Source organism: Antedon mediterranea, chromosome 7 (assembly GCF_964355755.1).
Source record: "Antedon mediterranea chromosome 7, ecAntMedi1.1, whole genome shotgun sequence".
NCBI lineage: Eukaryota > Metazoa > Echinodermata > Crinoidea > Comatulida > Antedonidae > Antedon > Antedon mediterranea.
The window spans coordinates 19,283,552-19,306,655 of NC_092676.1; the positions used below are offsets into that span (position 1 = coordinate 19,283,552).

Sequence of the window (23,104 nt, forward strand, 5' to 3'; positions counted from 1 at the left end):
GCCAGTTTTGTTACGCTGAAATTACTGTAGGCCTATATTCGAGAACCATCTGTGGGCACGACCTAGATGGTACGCGAGCGAAGCGAGCGTACCATCTAGTTCTATTAAAGCAAGTCTCATTTGACGTTTAGGTAGTGCCCCTGAAGGCCCTGTATGGTACCTGTGGCAGTGTGGACTACTGATCGCGAGATCTTGGGTTTGAATCCAACACTCATCCCATTGCTTGGCAAGACCCTTTACTTGCGTTTGCCTATCTCCACCCAGGTGTACAAATGGGTACCTGGTAAGGACGTCAGGACACAACTTTGAGCTGATTACTAGCTGCACTATGGGAATATGTTTCTGTATGTGTTTGACCGTCCTAACAATGACCAAGGTATTAACATGTATGGTGCTTAAGGTTTCATTAGACGCTAAAATCCATTATAATTATTTGATGTTGAGATGATTTGAACCAAGGAACCATAAATTGGTAAGCAAACATGTAAACCACCAAGCCATAGTAACACCTTCATTCCTATTTATAATGCATAGTACTGTATACAGAATATCAGGCTTGAGTTAAGGTTTACATATTGTTATCAATCACATGCAATAAAACATTTGTTTAAATGTACATTCCACAACATGGATTTCTTTTATCTTAAAATATAAATAAATTTTCAAATAAAATGTTAACTTATCTTTATTATAAAAACAATTGTTTAAATATAAATTCCACAAGCACTAAATTACTTTTAGTACCAAATGTTGGTAAAAAAAATAAGTGCACAGTTAGATCTATTAACCAGTTCAAATAGAGTAGAACAAGTCTTGAAAAAACTAAAATCTTTGTATACTGTAGTTATTTTATACCTCTATTATATTCTATCAATAATAAAGCATTAAATATGTTTTCTATGTTTGGATTTGACTACAGTGTCAGTTTGACAACTGCAGGGCATCCATAAACATTGTTTAAAATGTCAGTTTAGAGTCACCACATGTCCTCTCATTGAAAGCTAGGCTCTACATTCTATTAAAAATAGACATTTAATGTCACCTGCCTAATTAGAATTCATGTCAACACAGGTATACAGCAATACAAGTGTTTGTATTTATATAGAGACTATTGACTTAATCTAATGGGGTTTTACATGAAAAGAAGGAATTTTAGATTTTTTTTTTAATAAGATCAAGTTTTAAATTTTGTTGCCGTTTTGTGTGTGAAATCACTTCTACCTTTAAACGTTGAAAATACAGTAACAGGATATAGCATCCTTAACCTTTATATCAAGCTGTATATTTATTTCAAATTTTAAAAACTGGATAGTAAGAGAGAACGACTATGTGTGTATGATGCTTATGCACTTGTCAATTGTACAGTATGACCAACTATATGAACCCTGAGAGAGGTGCGTCATTTATAAATAATCATTGATGCAGAGGTGCGTCATGAAAAAAACCACACGGTACGTCACATCAATGTCCGTCACTTTACCACCCACCATATCATCATTAACAACATGGTCACAATGCGTCAAAATGGGTGCGTCATGGTCACCTAAAGGTTAGTCAATTTGTTGACGCAGGGGTGCGTCATGGTTTTCATAAGGTATGACACACATCGGATAAATGATGCACCTCTCCCGGGGGTCATATAGTGGGTCATACGATTAAAAAGTGCCTTATTGATGTGTGACTGTTATTTAGTGTAACTGCTTTAACCCAACATGGGAAGCGTTAAACCCTTAAGTAAACAAAACTTTTCAAATACAGTAGATTGTCCTAAGCAAATGCTATCTATTCAGACAAGGAAGGAAGTGGTATTTTAAAGCATACTAAAATTTCAATTCATATTCTGTAGTTTCCATTTAAAAGTAAGCATCTCATATTGTAAAGGTTAAAGTGGAAAGAGAAATTGGCGATGGTTTTGTTTATGGAAGGACAGAATCGTGGGCATAGGCGTAGATGCCTAGATGCTTCAATGTACAGATGGAGTAATCATTATTTAACCATGAAAAGGGCAGTCAAAACCTTATTTATATAGGTTATAGGAACTTCTTCCTCAGTTGTCTGCCTTCTTCATGTACACTCGACGTTGTTTTTTGTTCATATTTTTTGTCATTTTGTGTATTTTGGAGAAAATAAATGTATTATAATTAATTATAGACTAGACATTTAAATTAAGAGCATAACATTCCAGTCAATTCTTGTACGGTATTACTGTACATCAGCTAGTAAACATTAAACATCATCCAGGTTTGCATCTGTTGACAACAGGCCCATACTTTAGATAGCATTATCATCTAACTCAACTATTACCTAACCCTACAGAATCCCATGTGGGATGAAGATTGCTGTTAGAAGACCCGATACTGCAGGATGTTTCACATCTTTTTTAAAGGTATCATCATTTTATGCGAAGAACCTAGTGGTTAAAGTAAATAATTATGAACATGTTTATGCTCTGTCTACACCATCAAACTTTATGGGGAAAAAAATGTGATGTGCCCATAAATATATCACTACCATATTTTTGTCAAAACTATATTTGGGCATACACACACTTTTTTGTCAAACTACTGCAGTTTGAGTGTAGACAGAGCTTAAGAGAAATATGAATAAACCTGGTTTAACACTTGATAAATTCATAAGATAGAATCAACCAATCAGAATTAAATTGAATACTTCTATACTAAGTCATTGCACACAACCTTATTGGCCCAGCTTTCATCCACGGCACCCCATAAATAGCTCATGTTTTCTACGGTGAATGTTAAACTTATGATGATGACAGATTGCGAAATTAAGTCATGATATTTTATGAATGCGTCTAATTTTGCATATAAACAAGGGTTTTTTGATATTAAACAATTTACGACACAAACAGGTTTTGGTCATAAAAATTAATGGACTGTAGAAAGCATTAAAAATGCTATCAATGAGGTACAATAGGTAAATTGCTATTTGTACTACACAATTGAGAATGAAGCATGAGTTTCAATAATTATAAAACATAGCGATTTTCCAGGAAAAAAACATTGATTGCCAATATTGTTAAAGATGTTTTAGGAAAACAAACACTTTCTTTGAATAATTACTTGTGATTACGTAAAAATCGACTTGGTTTGTCAATGCGAGCTACAGTTTCCGATTGAAAACATAGATGGGATGGTACATTAGAAAACAAATATTAAGTGTGTGATGTACAGTATGTCATTGTCAGAGCTAGAACTGTGACATGTAAGGCTCTAGGTTGCAGTGTACACCTAAGGTAACCTTTTGGGTCATGGCCATTCATCAAAATTTGACGATGACAATAGGCTATTGTAAATTACTGGATAGTAACGACGACACCCATGAATAGTTGTTAATAATATGCCAACCGATTATTATATTATCATTAGTCGATGAGTTAACAAATAGTTATCTGCTTAACTAAATTTAGCACCATGACAAGAACCCAAACCTAGATTAGGAAAGAATTGCTGGTCTATTTGACTAAAAACAGTCTTTCTATTTCAAAACTGTTGTCTTCCTTCTTCTTTACAATATCAACAGTATATTTTTTTCTTTACTAAAATTCCACAATCATAGGATTTGCTTTAAGCGTGGTTCCCACTAGCGACGCAACACAAGGACGTAACATAACGCAAGTGAATTGACCAATCACACGCGATGGCTTATTCGCCTGTGATTGCTAACTGTCTATAACACGTTGCGTTTACGTCCTTGCATTACGTTCTAGTGGGAACCAAGCTTTAGAATAAAGTTGTAAGCTTTTCGTCATAAGGCTTAATTAATATGGTATTCACTTTAAATTTACCTGAGATCCTCCAGGAGCAGGAATAACAATGTGTCCTAAGATGTTTCCAACAAGCAGCTCTAATTTAACGTCCATTCGCTCAATGAACGATGTGTAAATCAACCCTAAACAATTCTGAAATAGAACAGAATATAGAAACAATTACTGTTTGTATTAATTAGCATGGTAGGCCTTAAACAATTACTGTTATGTAGGCCTAAAAAAGCTCTAATTCTGTCACTAAAAAACTAATCTAGGAGGAGAAAGTGAAGTTATCATAAACCTCAGATACTGTAGGGTGGAGATGGACGTTGTCAAATTTAAATAGAAATAAAAATATTACAAGCTATGTTTGTAGCATGCGTTTTTCTCAATTTGCGGATTAACCTGACATTTGTGGCTGGATCTCTATCAGTGGAGAACTATAAAGTATTTAAACAGCCAGAAAGAAATTGCAGATCATTTATATAACAAGTATTTGGAGAAAAGTAACAATATACAACAGACATCTACACAGAGGTATAAGAGAGTTTTAAACGATCACTATTAGTCTTCCGTTGGTTGTAACTTAGATATGATTTGGATCAGCTTAAATCTGTTCTGTGCATGCATTTAACAATAATACATGTGAACACTATTACCATAGTACTATAATGTACACTCACCTTGAATGTATCGAGGTATGCTAATCTAGATACTAGTAACAAGCTCTTAGGAGCATACATGACTGTATTATGCACCAACGAACATTCTTGTTCATCACTCTCAACATCATCAGGCTTCATCGGTGTCATTTTTACCGGTTCGCAGAATGTCAGTATCGCGCAGTAATGGCGACCTGCCGTCACATCTGTCAGCACAGAGATGTGGAACGTCGGGAGGAATGGTTCTCTCCTCAATTTCCATCCTCCTGGTTGGCAAAACTGTAAAATAGAAGAATGAGAGCTAAGTTTAAGGTACATGTCCTTCTTATAAACTTAAGATTTATTTCACCAAATTTGAAGGCTCTTTTATAATAATAATGGTTACAAATATTTGAGCTGGGTATAGATAGTTGAGCGCTGTATAGATAGTTGAGCGCTGTATAGATAGTTGAGCTGGGCAGAAATGTTCTATCATTGATCAATCTCGATTGATTTTACCCACCTTATGTTAGGCCTTCAAACCACATAGTAGTAGTAGTAGTAGTAGTAGTACAGGTAGTAGTAGCCTTAGTCACGTATGCCAGGCAACCACTTGAACTAAATCTAATATTGATTATCTCATGTACCGTACAATGTAAATATGTCCTTTTTTTTGTTTTACTAAATAATATTAATCAGCATATCAAATCAACACCTACTATGTAATTAATAAGTAAAGTGTTTATACCTTTAAAAATAAAAGTAAAATTGGGGAAAACCCTAAAGATTTTTTTAGAAGTTGACAGTTATAAACAAATTATCAAATAATAAAAGCTATATAGTCTAATTTTATACTTTTTTTACTTTTCGGTTATGTTCTCCCCTTCAAGGGGAAAAGGTCTATGTCAGTTCATCCAGGTAAGCTAGTCACGTAAGACTTATACCTTCATAAAAAAATAAAATAAAAATAAAAATAAATAAAAATACCAGGGAATAGTAAAATTACAATATTACTAAATAAATAAATGTTAACTTTTGGGAGACACCAGCAGAAAGCTGAACATCAGACGAGAGATGGCGCAATTCACCGAACTATGACGAATGACAGAACGTCATGTCAACGTCATTTGCGTGACCAAGGCTACTGATAAAGTAGCTGAAACGTAGCAAGTAAGTACTTGTCAACTGGTTTAACTAAAAAGTTAACATTTATTTATTATTTTAATATCCATTTGAAACCAGATGAAATTTTTTGAGAATCTACAATATTACTAAATTCCCTTCTTCAACTTACCAGGGACTTGTTAACTCCCTGCTTATACAGTACATAGCATAAACTGCTCTCACTAATGTGAATATGTATTTAAACTAATTAGACTAATAACCACATTACTATATTTAAGGTGGAATCATGGAGGTATACAATTAGTTATTCATTTTATACCTCCATTGGTGGAATAATTATGAAGATTAAATCGTAAGCTTTGAAATAGGTAGACAGTGAACATGTATTATCAGAAAAGCGGCAGTTATGAAATAGGGAGTGTTTAACCTTGATTCTTTTTTTTTTATTGTATAGTGTATTGTATTCAAATAAACTACTGTAAATGTAATGAACCATAACAATCTTATTATCTCTTGGCAAACAGCACATCATTTGTCAATTGTGATTATAATACTGTACATGGTAATGTAATGATAGTTTAAAATCACACTACAGTATACAGTACCTGTACAAACAGTACAATCATTAATATTTAAAAAATATCATTATTGTCCCACTGAAATAAAATTTGTCTAAATCAATGGCTACCAGATGTCTCTGTGAGACGGTTGTTTGGACCAGTACCAGTAGTAGTAAATGGTTTTTTTTTAATATAATGCTATATAGATAATAATAATAATGCTATCAAATAAGATTAATAGAAAAAAAATTACCTGAAAAACTGTAACTCAAAAGCAACAAACTGTAGTCAAATTGTCTCGAATTCAATGGTTTTTTTAACCATTTATTTTGTTTTTTCATAAATGACTGAAAACATTACCTTTTTTATTTTATTTTTTTCTACAGAAGTAATTAACTATATTGAAACTGCAAAATGGCCTATACAAAGTCTGTTATTATTAAAAAATAATCTTCATTTTTCATGTTTTTGGAGGACAATACATCTTTAACAAACAACAGTACATTCATTTTAAGTTTTATTTCAGTTTTTTCATTTCATTATTTAAAATGCAAACTGAAAAATAGCCAATTCATTTATTAGGTACAGTACAGGACAGAAAGTCAATTATTTTTCCATCATATAATATAATTGCTATCTTAATCATTAGTGCCATCCAAATGAAGACTTAATTTTATACAAGTAGATTAGCATTTTGATCTTGAATTTTGAATAATTTTGAGGGTGAACGCTTAATTGTGTATATTAGCAAATTGTATCTCAACATTGCATGGTTCAGGTGAACTATTTATAATCGATATAATCAGGGAGTTGTAAAATAACTCCCTGATAATATAATATACAGTATCAGTGAGTTAAGATAGAAAATGACAGTGGACAAATTTATAGAAAAAAGAAATTAACTTATTGCTTAAAACATTAACATTGCATGAGGCCAATTGTAAACGTGCTATACATTAACCATGGTTCAGTATTTTACTTGTTTGCTTTATCTGCCAATCCTATAATCTTGTCTCAAACTCAAACTTTATTTGAACAACGCTTTTGGATCAGCTGCACACATTTATTAAAACGGTGCGTTCTAACATTAATAATACAGTCAGCAAGTAAATTTAAATTAATTTAAAAAGTATTATTACATTACAGTCAATACATAACTCAAAGTAGAGAATTTTTCAAGACTATAAAGCATTGAAACTATATTAAAAAGTATACAAATGTTCTATGTCATATACTGTAAAATGTCCATTTCACAAGTGGACATAAGTTCATGTGAACAAGGATAATATTAATAAGTATTAATACTTAATACTACTGTAGCAACTTAGGGCCCGTTTCTGCTGCCAACCCAAAATATACCGTATAAATATACCGTATAAATATACCGTATATATACCGTATATGAAATTCGTGCACCGTTTCCGCTGCACATACTTCGTGGGTGGGTTGTAAAAAAGTTGGCTTTCATTACCCTAAATGCATTTCGTGAGACGGAAGTATGGATTGACCTCGTGTAGTGAGGTTTTTTACCTACCGATACATGCTGACAAAAACAAAACAATGATGGTTTCTCAAAACGTCGTAGCATTGCTTTCTATTTTAAATCTAATGAGCAGAAGTGGCAACGAATTTACACCGCACATACAAGCACAATCTAGAAATGTCACTATAAATAAACTCTGTTATTCAAATTGAGTTTATATTATGCTATATTATCCTATATTGCCGTTTTAATTTCCATTTTCTATTATACAGTATTTTACCATGATTTTACATCACGTTGTTGTCGTGTAAGAACATTTGATTTATTGTAATTCAAATCTCGGTATCTCTTCTGTTGCCATGCAGTCTCCCCCCAACTTTCGCTTCCCCCCACAATTGAATTGCAAAAATAGTGATTTGTTCGGTCCACAGTGACATTTTGATCTGTTGCTTGCTTTTACACGTGTTTTTCAACTTTCAATGCAGCAGAAAAGCCAAAACAAACGCGTCGCGCTCTGTTAGTTTTTGACCTCGTGTCATGAGTCGGGTCACATTTACGGTATATTTTGAGTGCAGCAGAAACGGGGAACGAAATATACGGTATATTTTGGAATATACCGTATAATATCCACAAACGATGGGGATATTTATGCAGTATATATACCGCAAATATATACGGTATATTTTTTATGAGACCCATTTCTGCTGCCAAAAAATATACCGTATATAAAATATACCGTATATATACGGTATATTTTTGGCAGCAGAAACGAGGCCTTAGTAAGTATAGTAGTTTGAACTGAATGAATAAAGATTCATTTTTACCAGCAGTAGTTAAGAATTAATCTTTCAACAGTACTGTGTATAAGCATGCAGAATATGTACAGTATGTTCATAGTACTACTGTGTATGATTATGAGTGAAATTTATAGCAACTAAACCATTTTAACTTCAACATTGGTTTATGTGGTGATGGACATTAAAGGGGAGCTCCGGGTATAAAGTTTCAATAAAATATAAACCCTTGCAGCAGCACTGATCTTTCATCTACAGTAAAGCAGAACGAGTATCATAAAATTCCCATTTCAAAAAGTTGTGCTACCTGATTTTCATGTTATTTTATACCTCTAGTAAAAAATATAAATGTTGAATTTTGAAATTGTTTCATTTGCCTATCTGGATATTGAAGTGTTTCTTCAAAATACCATTTTGGAAAATTTAAAGCTTTACATATGTCAAATTAGCAATTGAAGGCACCTATTGAAAATTCATTGAGGTAGATTTTGCTACTGCACACATGACATCACAGCAATTTATAGCGATGGCTGTATAGCAAGTGTGGGGCGAAATCTCGCAATTGTTCTCGTGAAGTTTTCCTTTAATCCGGGGATAGACTGTAGCCTACTAAAATCTGAGGGTGAGTCATTTTATTTATTTATTTTCTATTTTTGGGTGGGCACCTTGTTAATAGTTACCGGGTTATCAATGCGTGAAGCAAAAAAGGGCATGATTGTAAAAACAGCTAGGGTAGGCCTTCTACTAGACAATCAACTTTTATTTCAATACATGTTTTGTGGTATTCAAAAAAATAATTACTACAGTACATCATTAGTTTTAATTGTCATACCTTTTCTAAAGTTGTTTTAATTCTTATGCTTTTATACATGTATGTACTACATATAATGAGAAATCATTTATTGGATATATGGTGCATTTTAAATGCTTTGTTATTATTATTATTATTAGTAGTATTAGTATTATTTATTACTGTAATTATTTTTCTAACTGCAAATATGATGACCTTGACAGATCCAGTTATTTGTGACAGGATAATCTACACTGCACTGACACGAAAAGTCATGCATGAAAAGGCATTTTACGTTCAGTAAAAGAGAGGATTCCTATGAAGAGTACAAAGTGAACTTTATATGAAACCAAGATAATCGGCTGCTATTGTTCAATACAATAGGGATTGTCAACTACCATTGAACTATACCAGTCAATGACTAAACAAGTTTAACAATTGTGGTTAGTGTATTTTACAGCCCACTTGGTTTTATCAAATTATAAACTACATAAAAATACATTTGAAGTGTCAATATATTAAAGTTGGAGTACTGAACATACAGTAGAATTAATTTCAAACGTTTTGGTTTTATAAATTAGAGTTTTCAAAATTTTATATTTTCAAAATTACACAAACCAGTAGTGGTGTTAGTAGTCTATGAGTGCTAGCTTACCTGTATAAACCGACAATAGCCCGTGCTCTCCAGAGGGAGAGGGCTTAGATACGAAAGTGAAAAGTTCCTAGAACACCCCTGTATTATAATGGACCCATCCGCAACCACGCCCTCATGTGGGAACGTACCAACGTACACAAGGCTAACACTTAGCGTATCTTTTCTAACACGAAGAAAATGATGACGGTGGTACGTTCCCACATGAGGGCGTGGTTGCGGACGGGTCCATTATAATACAGGGGTGTTCTAGGAACTTTTCACTTTCGTATCTAAGCCCTCCCTCTGGAGAGCACGGGCTATTGTCGGTTTATACAGGTAAGCTAGGCACGATATAGACACAATGTTATTAAATAGTTTAAATTTAAAGTTTTTGTTAAACTGTAACAATTAATCAATATAAATGAGTGGAAAAATGACTAGTTATTTACAGAATACATTTATAGTTTACTATTAAAAATCCTAGCATTACATCATTAATAAGTACCAAATTCAGATTTGGTATGTTTATTTTAAATTTACTATTATAGTAAAGAATATACCTTATAATAATAAATAGGAGAAATCATAATTTGTTATTAATAAATACAGTAGTAATTAATAGGTTGATATTGTTAAACTTCGGCCCAGAGCATATGTTTATTTATGAATAAATTCCTGAAGACAGAAGTATAGTGCCAAGTCTGGGTAAAAAAAGTAATAATATAAACAAACCTAGCATAAACTGTAAAATCTATACAAAAACATTATTGTAATGTCATTTCGATTGTACTGTCCTGCAATAGCTGGCCTTGAAGTACAGACAAGGTACTGGTAGTTAATTTGCCTCAATTTATTATAAAAATAATGATAACAACTGTAGGTTAACATTTAATACTAATAAAATATAGGTTATAATATTTTGGAATTTTAAATGATGTTTAGAAATATAAGTTCAAATTATCAATGAAACTAAAACTATAATTACTGTAGTATCTCTATTCACTTTGTAAAATACATAATTACCTACAATTAAATATGTATTTTTATAGAACACAATCATTCTTTCGCAATTTGTACAGGTTGAAATGAGTAGTATGGTAGTTAAAATTAATTTTCAGTTCAGCTGGTTGATATTCAAAATGCACTGTAACTAATATGTAGTATAGTGGCCTATAAATCATGTTTCCTACTACTGTACTCAATAAACAACAATTAATGATGAGATGAATATCTGTCTATAGATATGTACAGTATTGTTTTGCAATATGTACAGTACAGTCAGATTTACTACAAAAAAAGGAGCCATATAATTGTTTAAAACATAATTAATGACATTATAGATTATGGTTGTAATGCACCATCTAGGTATACAATATGATTGCCCAGTGTCTTGCTTCAAAGTAATCTACTGTACTATAGACTAGTAGTACATATAACTAAGTCTAAATAGACAACGTTCTGAATGCAATTTTGATCCATCTAGGTATAATGGCAATATTGCCCAGTGTCTTTGCTTCAAAGTTAAATCTACTTCACTACTTTTCTAACGTTCAAAATGAAATTTTGATCACTATCAAAACACTTTCAATATCGAATCTCAATTCTAATGAGTATCACTCACTGTTTGCCAACTCTATTATTCAAAGTTTCTAAATAAAATTATTTAATATCTTCCCAATTCAAGGTTTTTAAAATATTAATTAATATTATTAATAATTTACCCAGAAACTTGATTACCTACTGTACCTACCAAAGTTAGAATAAATTGTCCATAAAACCAACTTAATGGATAAATAACTAATAGTAATACTGTATACCTTAACATACCTGTATGAAAGTAAAACAATTACTTTACAGAGATTATTTTCAGATGGGTCAGAATGATTAAATAAAATAAATAAATACTTATAATTTATTTGACATTTATGATTTAGTATTATTAAGGTGTAATTAGGACTTTACAAAATGTCTCCTGCTCACCATTCCATTTCCATCAAGGAAACATGTAATAATATTGACTGTAGTCTGGTTGTAAATTTTCAGTCATTATCATTTGAAAATGGCCTAAGCTTAATGTAGCATCAGTTTCAATGACACATTTGAAAAATTAATATTATGCTATGAATCAAACATGCACTTTACTCATATCACATGTCTATTGCAACTTAAGTGATTTGACCAATCGCAAATGATGGATTTTTCGAACTATTGCTTGTCATTGGTCAACTTGTTGCATTTCTAGTGGGAACCAAGATGAAGCGAAGATGGAGGATACACATTTTTCAGTTGAGTAAGGTTCTACTACTATGATGCAATTTGAAAAATAATAATAAATAAATAGAAACCCAAAAAAGGGTATTGGATTTTGGCATGTTTTCCGTTGCATATAAAAGCAATGTTTTGACATAAGAAAGGCTTGTATTGTGGTCAATTGAAAGAAGTCTTTTATTATAAACAGTGGTTTATAAAATTGGTTTGAACAACAGTACTTATATTCTGTTCCATCAGGATGCACACTGTTGATGCATGTTGGAATTAATATTAATTCCTCTATGGTTGACGCAACATTAAGACAGTATTGAGGCGGTTTCCTGTGTTTAGGCTTTGACAGGAAACTCTATCCTTGACAATTGTTTGTTTGTGGATGGTGCCTACAGTTCTCAGTTCCTTCCTTTATCAATCACCTACTACTAATTACTAGATACACACAGGAAGTGATGTAAAATTAAATACATACTTATTTTAAATACCATATTTAATTGAATAAATGCCAAAATTAAATGAAATTCCTCCCTCGAGCATCCTCTCCTCTCCTCCCCATTATTTGGAATAAACATCCCCTCCTCCCATAGAACATCATTTGGAATAAATTCCCCCTAGAGGCGTTTATTAATATTATCCTAGAATAAACGCCCAGCCACATGCATACTGGAACACAATATTGTATTACAACACATTTATATTTGTAGTACAATTCATTGATTGGCATGATCAACAATTTACCAAGCATTTTGAAACAATTTTTACTGTATTTTATTGCTACTTGATATCAATTGTGAATTTGTATTTTTTCATATATATATATATTAATTAGGGGGTATATAAAATACCTGAACACTACAGGTAAACACCCTGGGACATTTATTTTGATAAACACAGTGTTTTTTTTATTCAACCTGTTTAATTTTAACCTTAAATACATTACTGTACTGTACACTGTAGTAGGGATTTCCATTTGCTACAAAAAGTGCAGGGTACCTCTACACTGTACTATAGATAGGTGAAAACAAAATGTGGGTAGGAACCTCAGAGACTAGTTTTATTAAAATGTTTCATGGGTGGATGTTGTTCTGAGTGGAATAAAATAAAACCATAGCCAACTAGTACTGTACATACTTTATGAGTTAAAATTTGTAGAATCAATGTTGAATGAAAATCAAGCATGGTGAGATATTAAATTACTGTGTAGCGTGTGTACCTTGTACCCAACACTACAGTTACATGAAGAGAGTAGTACATTCAGCAATCAGTTTAATTGTGACTTTGTTTATCCTATTACCTTTACCCTTTACAAAAAGAGCAATTATTATCCTCTTTGATCTTTACATACTAAAAATAAGCAATCCTCATACAACCGGTGTTTAATGTATGTCCTGTGTCATGTCAATTAATATTATGTGATTTGAATATTAACAAAACTGAGTAAATGGTATGTTAAGGAGGATTTGATGAACACGGGTGTGAAATGTACAGTAGTATATTTAATGACAATCTACTGAAGCATAGAGAGATTGGAAATGTGGATTTTAGTCGAGAAATTTGAAATAAGATTTGATTATTATTACTAATATTTAAATTATATTATAATGAACACTGTGACAGACTATTAACAATTTAATTGGGGAATCCGATGATGTATGGTGTGAGTACTACTGTATTGTACAGCTCACTGTACATTTTAAATGATTGTGGGAACCTGTACTAAAGCTGCACAATGTGTAAAAACATATACTGTAATAAATATATAGGCCATTAAACTAAATACCCACGACCTACTGGTATGTGTGTGGCTTATTAATTTCGCATTTAGTAATATCTTTATTAGATGATTTATTTGCATGTGGTTGCAAGGCAATTTTGACAACTATGGTTCAAGGACAAGGAGTCTACTATATTTTGCTTCCTGTGATCAGCAGTGCAAATACTATGGGCAACTTTTATTTACAGTAGTAAAACTGGGCTAGGTCAGACGTAAATTGCATACAATTTTTTCATTTGAAGTAGTTTTATATCAAACTGTTTAAAGGTTTTATGTTGTGTACTGTATTTTTCTTCTTTTTTTTTTAGTTTTTGAGAAGAATTTGGTACTGTAGCTTTTACTGCTCTCAGTAACTGTTGATCAAATCACAATTGAATGTGCTCTTTTTTTTTCATTTTAATTATTAAATAGTAGTGGTCCCTATACACACTAGGAGATGTTTTAACAGATATGACATGTTTCAAACTCATCACAAAATATTTTGTGCATTTGAGCAACTATAGTATGGATGTAATTATGTATCAACTACCAAAATTAAACAGTAAATGTGAGTTTGAAAAATGAATTTGTTTTGATTTTGTTAATATCAGGAGATTGGATGAAAATTCTGGGGGCTTCTGGAGAATTCTGCAGTAATACAACAGTGTGAGGCACAATTAGTGATACTGGGAGGAGTTGAAATTGCTACTATAGTATCAGCAATGTGACACTCAGCTAGGTTACTTACCAATTCTAATCCTTGGTGAAATGGAACTTCTTTCCAATCTTGTTCTGGAAATCGTTGTAGTATCTTGCCATTACAAAAACCACCCTCTGTGAATAAAATAACAAGAATACCTCATTGTGATTTGACAGTAAATAGATCTTTAAACACTAAAAAAAATTCTCTACCCTAGTATTAGGAAAAAAAAAGATGACCAGATTATAAATATTACCTCCAGAAGGTCGTGACAAAAAAAACCTCAAAGCAATTTGAAAAAGTCATTAAGCAAAGAAACAAATTCGCAAACCCCAGGTCCATAAACACATCATCACTAGCTTCCTACATTCAAGGCTCGAGCCTACTGTATTACTGTACTATCCAGCCTAGACAGCTAGTGCCAGTGGTCAAGAAAGTCTAGCTAGGGCCTACATAAAAAAGAATTAAAAAACGCAAAATACACCACACACACACGTCATTCACATCATCACAACATAAACAGTATCAATTAGTCCTAACAAGACAAGAGTTAGTTAGGAATTTGGAAGACAGATTGCCGATAAACCTAGAGACTAATCTACAAATGGAAAATATTATGGATGTAGGCTAGGCCTCACTCTACGGCCACTTTACTTGCATTGGGCTTGGCCTGCCTCGGCAGGATGCAGCCTAGCTAAGCCTAGTTTTAGACCGCACCAGAGGCTAGCCTATTTTCCTGAACGGGAAGACGGGAATCCCAGGGCGAAACACGCCCAGTATTTAAATATTTGAACCTTACTTACGTTCTTTTTCGTGATCATATCCAACAACAACAAAATAGTCTGCTAAACGAGACATTTTTAAGCAGTTTTTATTATCATCGTCCCATCGCAAAAGTCAGTTCTTATTACGCCTTGCAAAACATATCCGCCATGATTGATGATTCGATAAAAACGTAGTGAGCATGCGCAAACAAAAATGAACTTTTATATAATAATTTATCGCAGAGTACTGGCCGATCGTAACGTGAATATTAATTGACATGACAGAAACAATGTTAAAAACAACAATTAATATTATGGTAAACCATGGAATAAAATATTACATTTATAATGCATTTTGTATGTTCGTTAGTTTTTCGTGTGGCCCTCCATTTGTGTAATTGGAAGTTGAACTAGATTTGAACTCGTCACTACGGACGAGTTAGGTTATCCGCAGCAAAAAAGCCACGTGCACGTCGTACGTTAGAATATTGCGCGCAGAAAAACGATTATGCCATTGAAAAAATGTTAGTGCGCTCTCTATTTTGTGTCACGTCAAAGAGTGTATATGGTATGCACTATATACTGTATACGTAATACATACAGTGCAGAATAGGTGAAAATAAGTGACCAAAGTTATTGACGTTTTTGGACATGATGACGTCATCACAATTACTAAAATGGTGAATCATGCGAAAGATAATTGGTTGACCTAGACAATATAAAGAAATGGAGGGCAATGGAATACGGATAAGTGGAGATGCGCTCTATTAAATGTGACGAGCTATGACGAAAGAGACAAAAATCCTATATTTCATATTCGAGTGTCCAAATGATGACGTCACAATGTCCGGTTAGCCATATCGATGCATGATTCGATATCTACAACACATTAACTTCCAGAATGTATAATTTAAAAAAAGTTCTCCTCGTAGTTTACAATCTATGACTGTTTTAAAAAAGGCATAATTTTGACGAATTTTTGAACTTTTTCTTCAAAAACGCGTGCAAATTGTTCAATTCTACGTGCTCGTATGACGTGATTTTAAGTCGAAATTGATTGAAAATTGGTAAATTTACTAGAAAAGGCTGAAAAAACAAAAATCAAGTAAAAAAAAGATGTTTTTGCGCTACGTGCGCACGCGCGCGTAAAAAATATGCGCACGCGTGGGAATTTTTGAAATGCTCAAAATGACCTGAAACGCGTAGAAAGTTGATTAGAAATGGATTTTTCGCAATTTGAAATTTTAAACGCGCGTGCGCGCGTAACTTTATGTCAAACATGCCATTTTTAATCCATAGAAAGTTTGCCCTTGATATTACTTAAATGTTCACCAAGTGTCATTACAAAATTACTTTTGCTTTTTAGTGTATGTTAAATACGCGAAATTCATAAAATCGCGCGTAGCTTACGCTGCGCGACTCTAAAGTAAAAAAACGAGCTGTCCTGCACTTCTACAGATAGAGGTAAATCTTCTGACAAAGTTATACGATGTAATGTTGATCAGAATTTGAGATACACGTGACACAAAATTTTGGGAAAGAAAGAAGAATAACATAGAACTAGATTTGAACTCGTCACTACGGACGAGTTAGGTTATCCGCAGCGCAAAAGCCACGTGCACGTCATACGTTAGAATAGTGCGCGCAAAAAAATAAAACGATTATGGCATTGAAAAATGTTAGTGCGCTCTCTATGTTGCGTCGCGTCTAAGTATATACGGTATAACACTATATACTGTATACGTACTACATACAGTGCAGAATAGGTGAAAATAAGTGACCAAAGTTATTGACGCATTTGAACATGATGACGTCATCACAATTTTTAAAATGGTGGATCATGCGAAAGGTAATTGATTGATCTAGACAATATAAAAAAATTGAGTGAAATGGAATAAGGATAAGTAGAGATGCGCTCTATTAAATTGACGAGCTATGACGAAAGAGAAAAAAATCCTATATTTTATATTCGGGTGGCCATACGATGACGTCACAATGTCTGGTTAGCCATATCAATGCATGATTCGAGAAAAACAACTCATCTACTTCCAGAATCTGAAATTTTAAATATTTTCACCTCGGAGTTTAGAATCTATGACTTTTTAAAAAAAGGCATAATTTTCAAAAATTTTTGAACTTTTTCATCAAAAACGCGCGCAAATTGTTCAATTCTACGTGCTCGTATGACGTGATTTTAAGTCGAAATTGATTGAAAATTGGTAAATGTACTAGAAAAGGCTGAAAAAACAAAAATCAAGCAAAAAAAAGACGTTTTTGCACTACGTGCGCACGCGCGCGTAAAAAATATGCGCACGCGTGGGAATTTTTGAAATGCTCAAAATGACCTGAAACGCGTAGAAAGTTGATTAGAAATGAATTTTTCGCAATTTGAAATTTTAAACGCGCGTGCGCGCGTAACTTTATGTCAAACATGCCATTTTTAATCCATAGAAAGTTTTCCCTTGATATGACTTAAATGTTCACCAAGTGTCATTACAAAATGACTTTTGCTTTTTAGTCTATGTTAAATACGCGAAATTCATAAAATCGCGCGTAGCTTACGCTGCGCGACTCTAAAGTAAAAAAACGAGCTGTCCTGCACTTCTACACATAGAGGTAAATCTTCTGACAAAGTTATACGATGTAATGTTGATCAGAATTTGAGATACACGTGACACAAAATTTTGGGAAAGAAAGAAGAATAACATAGAAAAAAAAAAAAAAGATCCTGACAATAACAAGAGGTTATCCGCCAAGAGCGGATAACCAACTAGATTTGAACTCGTCACTACGGACGAGTTAGGTTATCCGCAGTCCTAAAGCCACGTGCACGTCATACGTTGGAATATTGCGCGCAGAAAAACGATTATGCCATTGAAAAAAATGTTAGTGAGCCCTCTATTTTGTGTCACGTCTAAGTATATACGGTATACGCTATATACTGTATACGTACTACATACAGTTCAGAATAGGTGAAAATAAGTGACCAAAGTTATTGACGCTTTTGCAAATGATGACATCATAACAATCTTAAAAATTGTTAACCATGCGAAAGATAATTGATTGACCTAGACAATATAACAAAATGGGGGGAAATGGAATGCGGATAAGTAGAGATGCGCTCTATTAAATGTGATGAGCTATGCGAAAGAGACAAAAATCCTATATTTTATATTCAAGTGGCCATACGATGACATCACAATGTCCGGTTAGCCATATTGATGCATGATTTGATATCTGCAACTCATCTGCTACCAGAATATGTAATTATAAAAAAGTTCACCACGTAGTTTAGAATCTATGATTGTTTAAAAAAAGGCATAATTTTGACAAATTTTTGAACTTTTTCATCAAAAATGCGCGTAAATTGTTTAATTCTACGTGCTCGTATGACGTGATTTTAAGTCGAAATTGTTTGAAAGTTGGTAAATTTACTAAAAAAGACAGGAAAAACAAAAATCAAGCAAAAAAATTATGTTTTTGCGCTACGTGCGCACGCGCGCGTAAAAAAATTGCGCACGCGTGGGAATTTTTCAAATGCTCAAAATGACATAAAACGCGTAGAAAGTTGATTAGAAATTGATTTTTCGCATTTTGAAATTTTAAACGCGCGTGCACGCGTAACTTTTTGTAAAACATGCCATTTTTAATCCATAGAAAGTTTGCGCTTGATATGACTTAAATTTTCACCAAGTTTCATTACAAAATGACTTTTGATTTCTAAGCTATGATCAATCATTGAAATTCATAAAATCGCGCGTAACTTACGCTGCGCGACTCTAAAGTTAAAAAACGAAACGTCCTGCACATCTACAGCTAGAGGTCAACCTTATGACAAAGTTACACAATCTTATATTGGCCAGAATTAGAGATACGCTGCGAACAAAATTCCGGGAAAGAAAGAAGAATAAGATAGAACTAGATTTGAACTCGTCACTACGGACGAGTTAGGTTATCCGCAGCGCAAAAGCCACGTGCACGTCATACATTAGAATATTGCGCGCAAAAAAACGATAAAAATGTTAGTGCGCTCTCGATTTTGCGTCACGTCTAAGTATATACGGTATAACACTATATACTGTATACGTACTACATACAGTGCAGAATAGGTGAAAATAAGTGACCAAAGTTATTGACGCATTTGAACATGATGACGTCATCACAATTTTAAAAATGGTGAATCATGGGAAAGATAATTGATTGACCTAGACAATAATAAAAAAAATGATGGAATTGGAACACGGATAAAGGAGATGCGCTCTATTAAATGTGACGAGCTATGACGAAAGAGAAAAAAATCCTATATTTCATATTCGAGTGACCAAACGATGACGTCACAATGTCCGGTTAGCCATATCGATACATGATTCTACATCTACAACTCATCAACTTTCAGAATGTCTAATTTAAAAAAAGTTCACCTCGTAGTTTACAATCTATGACTGTTTTAAAAAAGACATAATTTTGACGAATTTTTGAACTTTTTCTTCAAAAACGCGCGCAAATTGTTCAATTCTACGTGCTCGTATGACGTGATTTTAAGTCGAAATTGATTGAAAATTGGTAAATTTACTAGAAAAGGCTGTAAAAACAAAAATCAAGCAAAAAAAAGATGTTTTTGCGCTACGTGCGCACGCGCGCGTAAAAAAATGCGCACGCGTGGGAATTTTTGAAATTCTCAAAATGACCGGAAACGCGTAGAAAGTTGATTAGAAATTGATTTTACGCATTTTGAAATTTTAAACGCGCGTGCGAGCGTAACTTTCTGTAAAACATGCCATTTTTAATCCATACAAAGTTTTCAGTTGATATGACTTAAATTTTCACTAAGTTTCAAAACAAAATGAGTTCTAGTTTTTAATCTATGATCAATCATTGAAATTCATAAAATCGCACGTAACTTACGCTGCGCGACTCTAAAGTCAAAAAACGAAACGTCCTGCACATCTACAGCTACGGATCAATCTTATGACAAAGTTACACAATCTTATGTTCTCCAAAATTAGAGATACGCTGCGAACAAAATTCCGGGAAAGAAAGAAGAATAAGATAGAAAAAAAAAAAACTAGATTTGAACTCGTCACTACGGACGAGTTAGGTTATCCGCAGCGCAAAAGCCACGTGCACGTCGTACGTTAGAATATTGCGGGCAAAAAAACGATTATGGCATTGAAAAAATGTTAGTGCGCTCTCTATTTTGTGTCAAGTCAAAGTGTATACGGTATACACTATATACTGTATACGTACTACGTACAGTGCAGAATAGGTGAAAATAAGTGACCAAAGTTATTGACGCTTTTGGACATGATGACGTCATCACAATTTTTAAAATGGTGAATCATGCGAAAGATAATTGATTGACCTAGACAATATAAAAAAATGGAGGGCAATGGAATACGGATAAGTGGAGATGCGCTCTATTAAATGTGATGAGCTATACGAAAGAGAAAAAAATCCTATATTTTATATTCCAGTGGCCATACGATGACGTCACAATGTCCTGTTAGCCATATTGATACATGATTCGATATCTACAACTCATCTACTACCAGAATATGTAATAATAAAAAAGTTTACCACGTAGTTTAGAATCTATGACTGTTTAAAAAAAGGCATAATTTTGACAAATTTTTGGACTTTTTCATCAAAATTGCGCGCAAATTGTTTAATTCTACGTGCTCGTATGACGAGATTTTAAGGCAAAATTGATTGAAAATTGGTAAATTTATTATAAAAGACAGAAAAAACAAAAATCAAGCAAAAAAAAGATGTTTTTGCTCTACGTGCGCACGCGCGCGTAAGAAAATTGCGCACGCGTGGGAATTTTTGAAATGCTCAAAATGACATGAAACGCGTAGAAAGTTGATTAGATATTGATTTTTCGCATTTTGAAATTTTAAATACGCGTGCGCGCGTAAATTTTTATGAAACATGCCATTTTTAATCCATAGAAAGTTTGCGCATTATATGACTTAAATGTTCACCAAGTTTCAATACAAAACGACTTTTAGTTTTTATTCTATGATCAATCATTGAAATTCACAAAATCGCGCGTAACTTACGCTGCGCGACTCGAAATTTGAAAAAAAAAGTTTCTTACACATCTACAGCTACAGGGCAATCTTTTGACAAAGTTATACAATCATATGTTGGCCAGAATTAGAGATACGCTGCGCACAAAAAATGGGGGAGAAGGGTGGAAGGAAACAAATAAATACTAGACTTGAACTCGTCACTTCGGACGAGTTAGGTTATCCGCAGCGCAAAGGCCACGTGCACGTCATACGTTAGAATATTGCGCGCAGAAAAACGATTATGCCATTGAAAAAATGTTAGTGCGCTCTCTATTTTGTGTCACGTCAAAGTATATACGGTATACGCTATATTCTGTATACGTACTACATACAGTGCAGAATAGGTGAAAATAAGGGACCCAAGTTATTGACGCTTTTGGACATAATGACGTCATCACAATTTAAAAAATTCTAGATCATGCGAAAGATAATTGATTGGCCTAGACAATATAACAAAATGGGAGGAAATGGAATACGGATAAGTGGAGATGCGCTCTATTAAATGTGATGAGCTATGCGAAAGAGACAAAAATCCTATATTTTATATTCGAGTGGCCATACGATGACGTCACAATGTCCGCTTAGCCATATGGATGCATGATTTGATATCTACAACTCATCTACTTCCAGAATCTGAAATTTTAAAAATGTTCACCACGGAGTTTAGAATATATGACTTTTTAAAGAAAGGCATAATTTTCACGAATTTTTGAACTTTTTCATCAAAAACACGCGCAAATTTTTCAATTCTACGTGCTCATATGACGTGATTTTAAATCGAAATTGATTGAAAATTGGTAAATTTACTAGAAAAGGGTGGAAAAACAAAAATCAAGCAAAAAAAAGATGTTTTTGCGCTACGTGCGCACGCGCGCGTAAAAAAATTGCGCACGCACGGGAATTTTTGAAATGCTCAAAATGACCTGAAACGCGTAGAAAGTTGATTAGAAATAAATTTTACGCATTTTGAAATTTTAAACGCGCGTGCGCGCGTAATTTTCTGTAAAACATGCCATTTTTAATCCATACAAAGTTTGCAGTAGATATGACTTAAATTTTCACTAAGTTTCAAAACAAAATGACTTCTAGTTTTTAATCTATGATCAATCATTGAAATTCATAAAATCACACGTAACTTACGCTGCGCGACTCTAAAATCAAAAAACGAAACGTCCTGCACATCTACAGCTACGTGTCAATCTTATGACAAAGTTACACAATCTTATGTTCACCAGAATTAGAGATACGCTGCGAACAAAATTCCGGGAAAGAAAGAAGAATAAGATAGAAAAAAAAAAAAAAAGATCCTGACAATAACAAGGGGTTATCCGCCAAGTGCGGATAACCAAAAAGATCCTGACAATAACAAGGGGTTATCCGCCAAGTGCGGATAACCAACTAGATTTGAACTCGTCACTTCGGACGAGTTAGGTTATCCGCAGCGCAAAAGCCACGTGCACGTCATACGTTAGAATATTGCGCGCAGAAAAACGATTACGCCATTGAAAAAATGTTAGTGCGTTCTCTACTTTGCGTCACGTCTAAGTGTATACGGTATACACTATATACTGTATACGTACTACATACAGTGCAGAATAGGTGAAAAGAAGTTACCAAAGTTATTGACGCTTTTGAACATGATGACGTAATAACAATTAAAAAAATTATAAATCATGCGAAAGATAATTGATTGACCTAGACAAAATAAAAAATTTGAGGGAAATGGAATACGCATAAGTGGAGATGCGCTCT

At 33.4% G+C, this 23,104-nt stretch overlaps 1 protein-coding gene across 1 annotated transcript in view; it reads right to left on the bottom strand.

The window, feature by feature from the left end:
* The window catches only part of LOC140054745 (myotubularin-related protein 13-like), a 60,338-nt gene extending 44,889 nt beyond the window's left edge, over positions 1 to 15,449 (bottom strand). Inside the window, exons 1-4 of the mRNA XM_072099823.1 lie at positions 15,318 to 15,449; positions 14,563 to 14,648; positions 4,453 to 4,710; positions 3,809 to 3,922 (exon numbers count right to left, since the gene is read on the bottom strand). Of these exons, the coding sequence (XP_071955924.1) occupies positions 3,809 to 3,922; positions 4,453 to 4,710; positions 14,563 to 14,648; positions 15,318 to 15,372 (513 nt within the window). The 5' untranslated portion in view covers positions 15,373 to 15,449. The remainder of the gene's footprint in view (positions 1 to 3,808; positions 3,923 to 4,452; positions 4,711 to 14,562; positions 14,649 to 15,317) is intronic.
* Between the last annotated feature and the right edge of the window lie 7,655 nt (positions 15,450 to 23,104).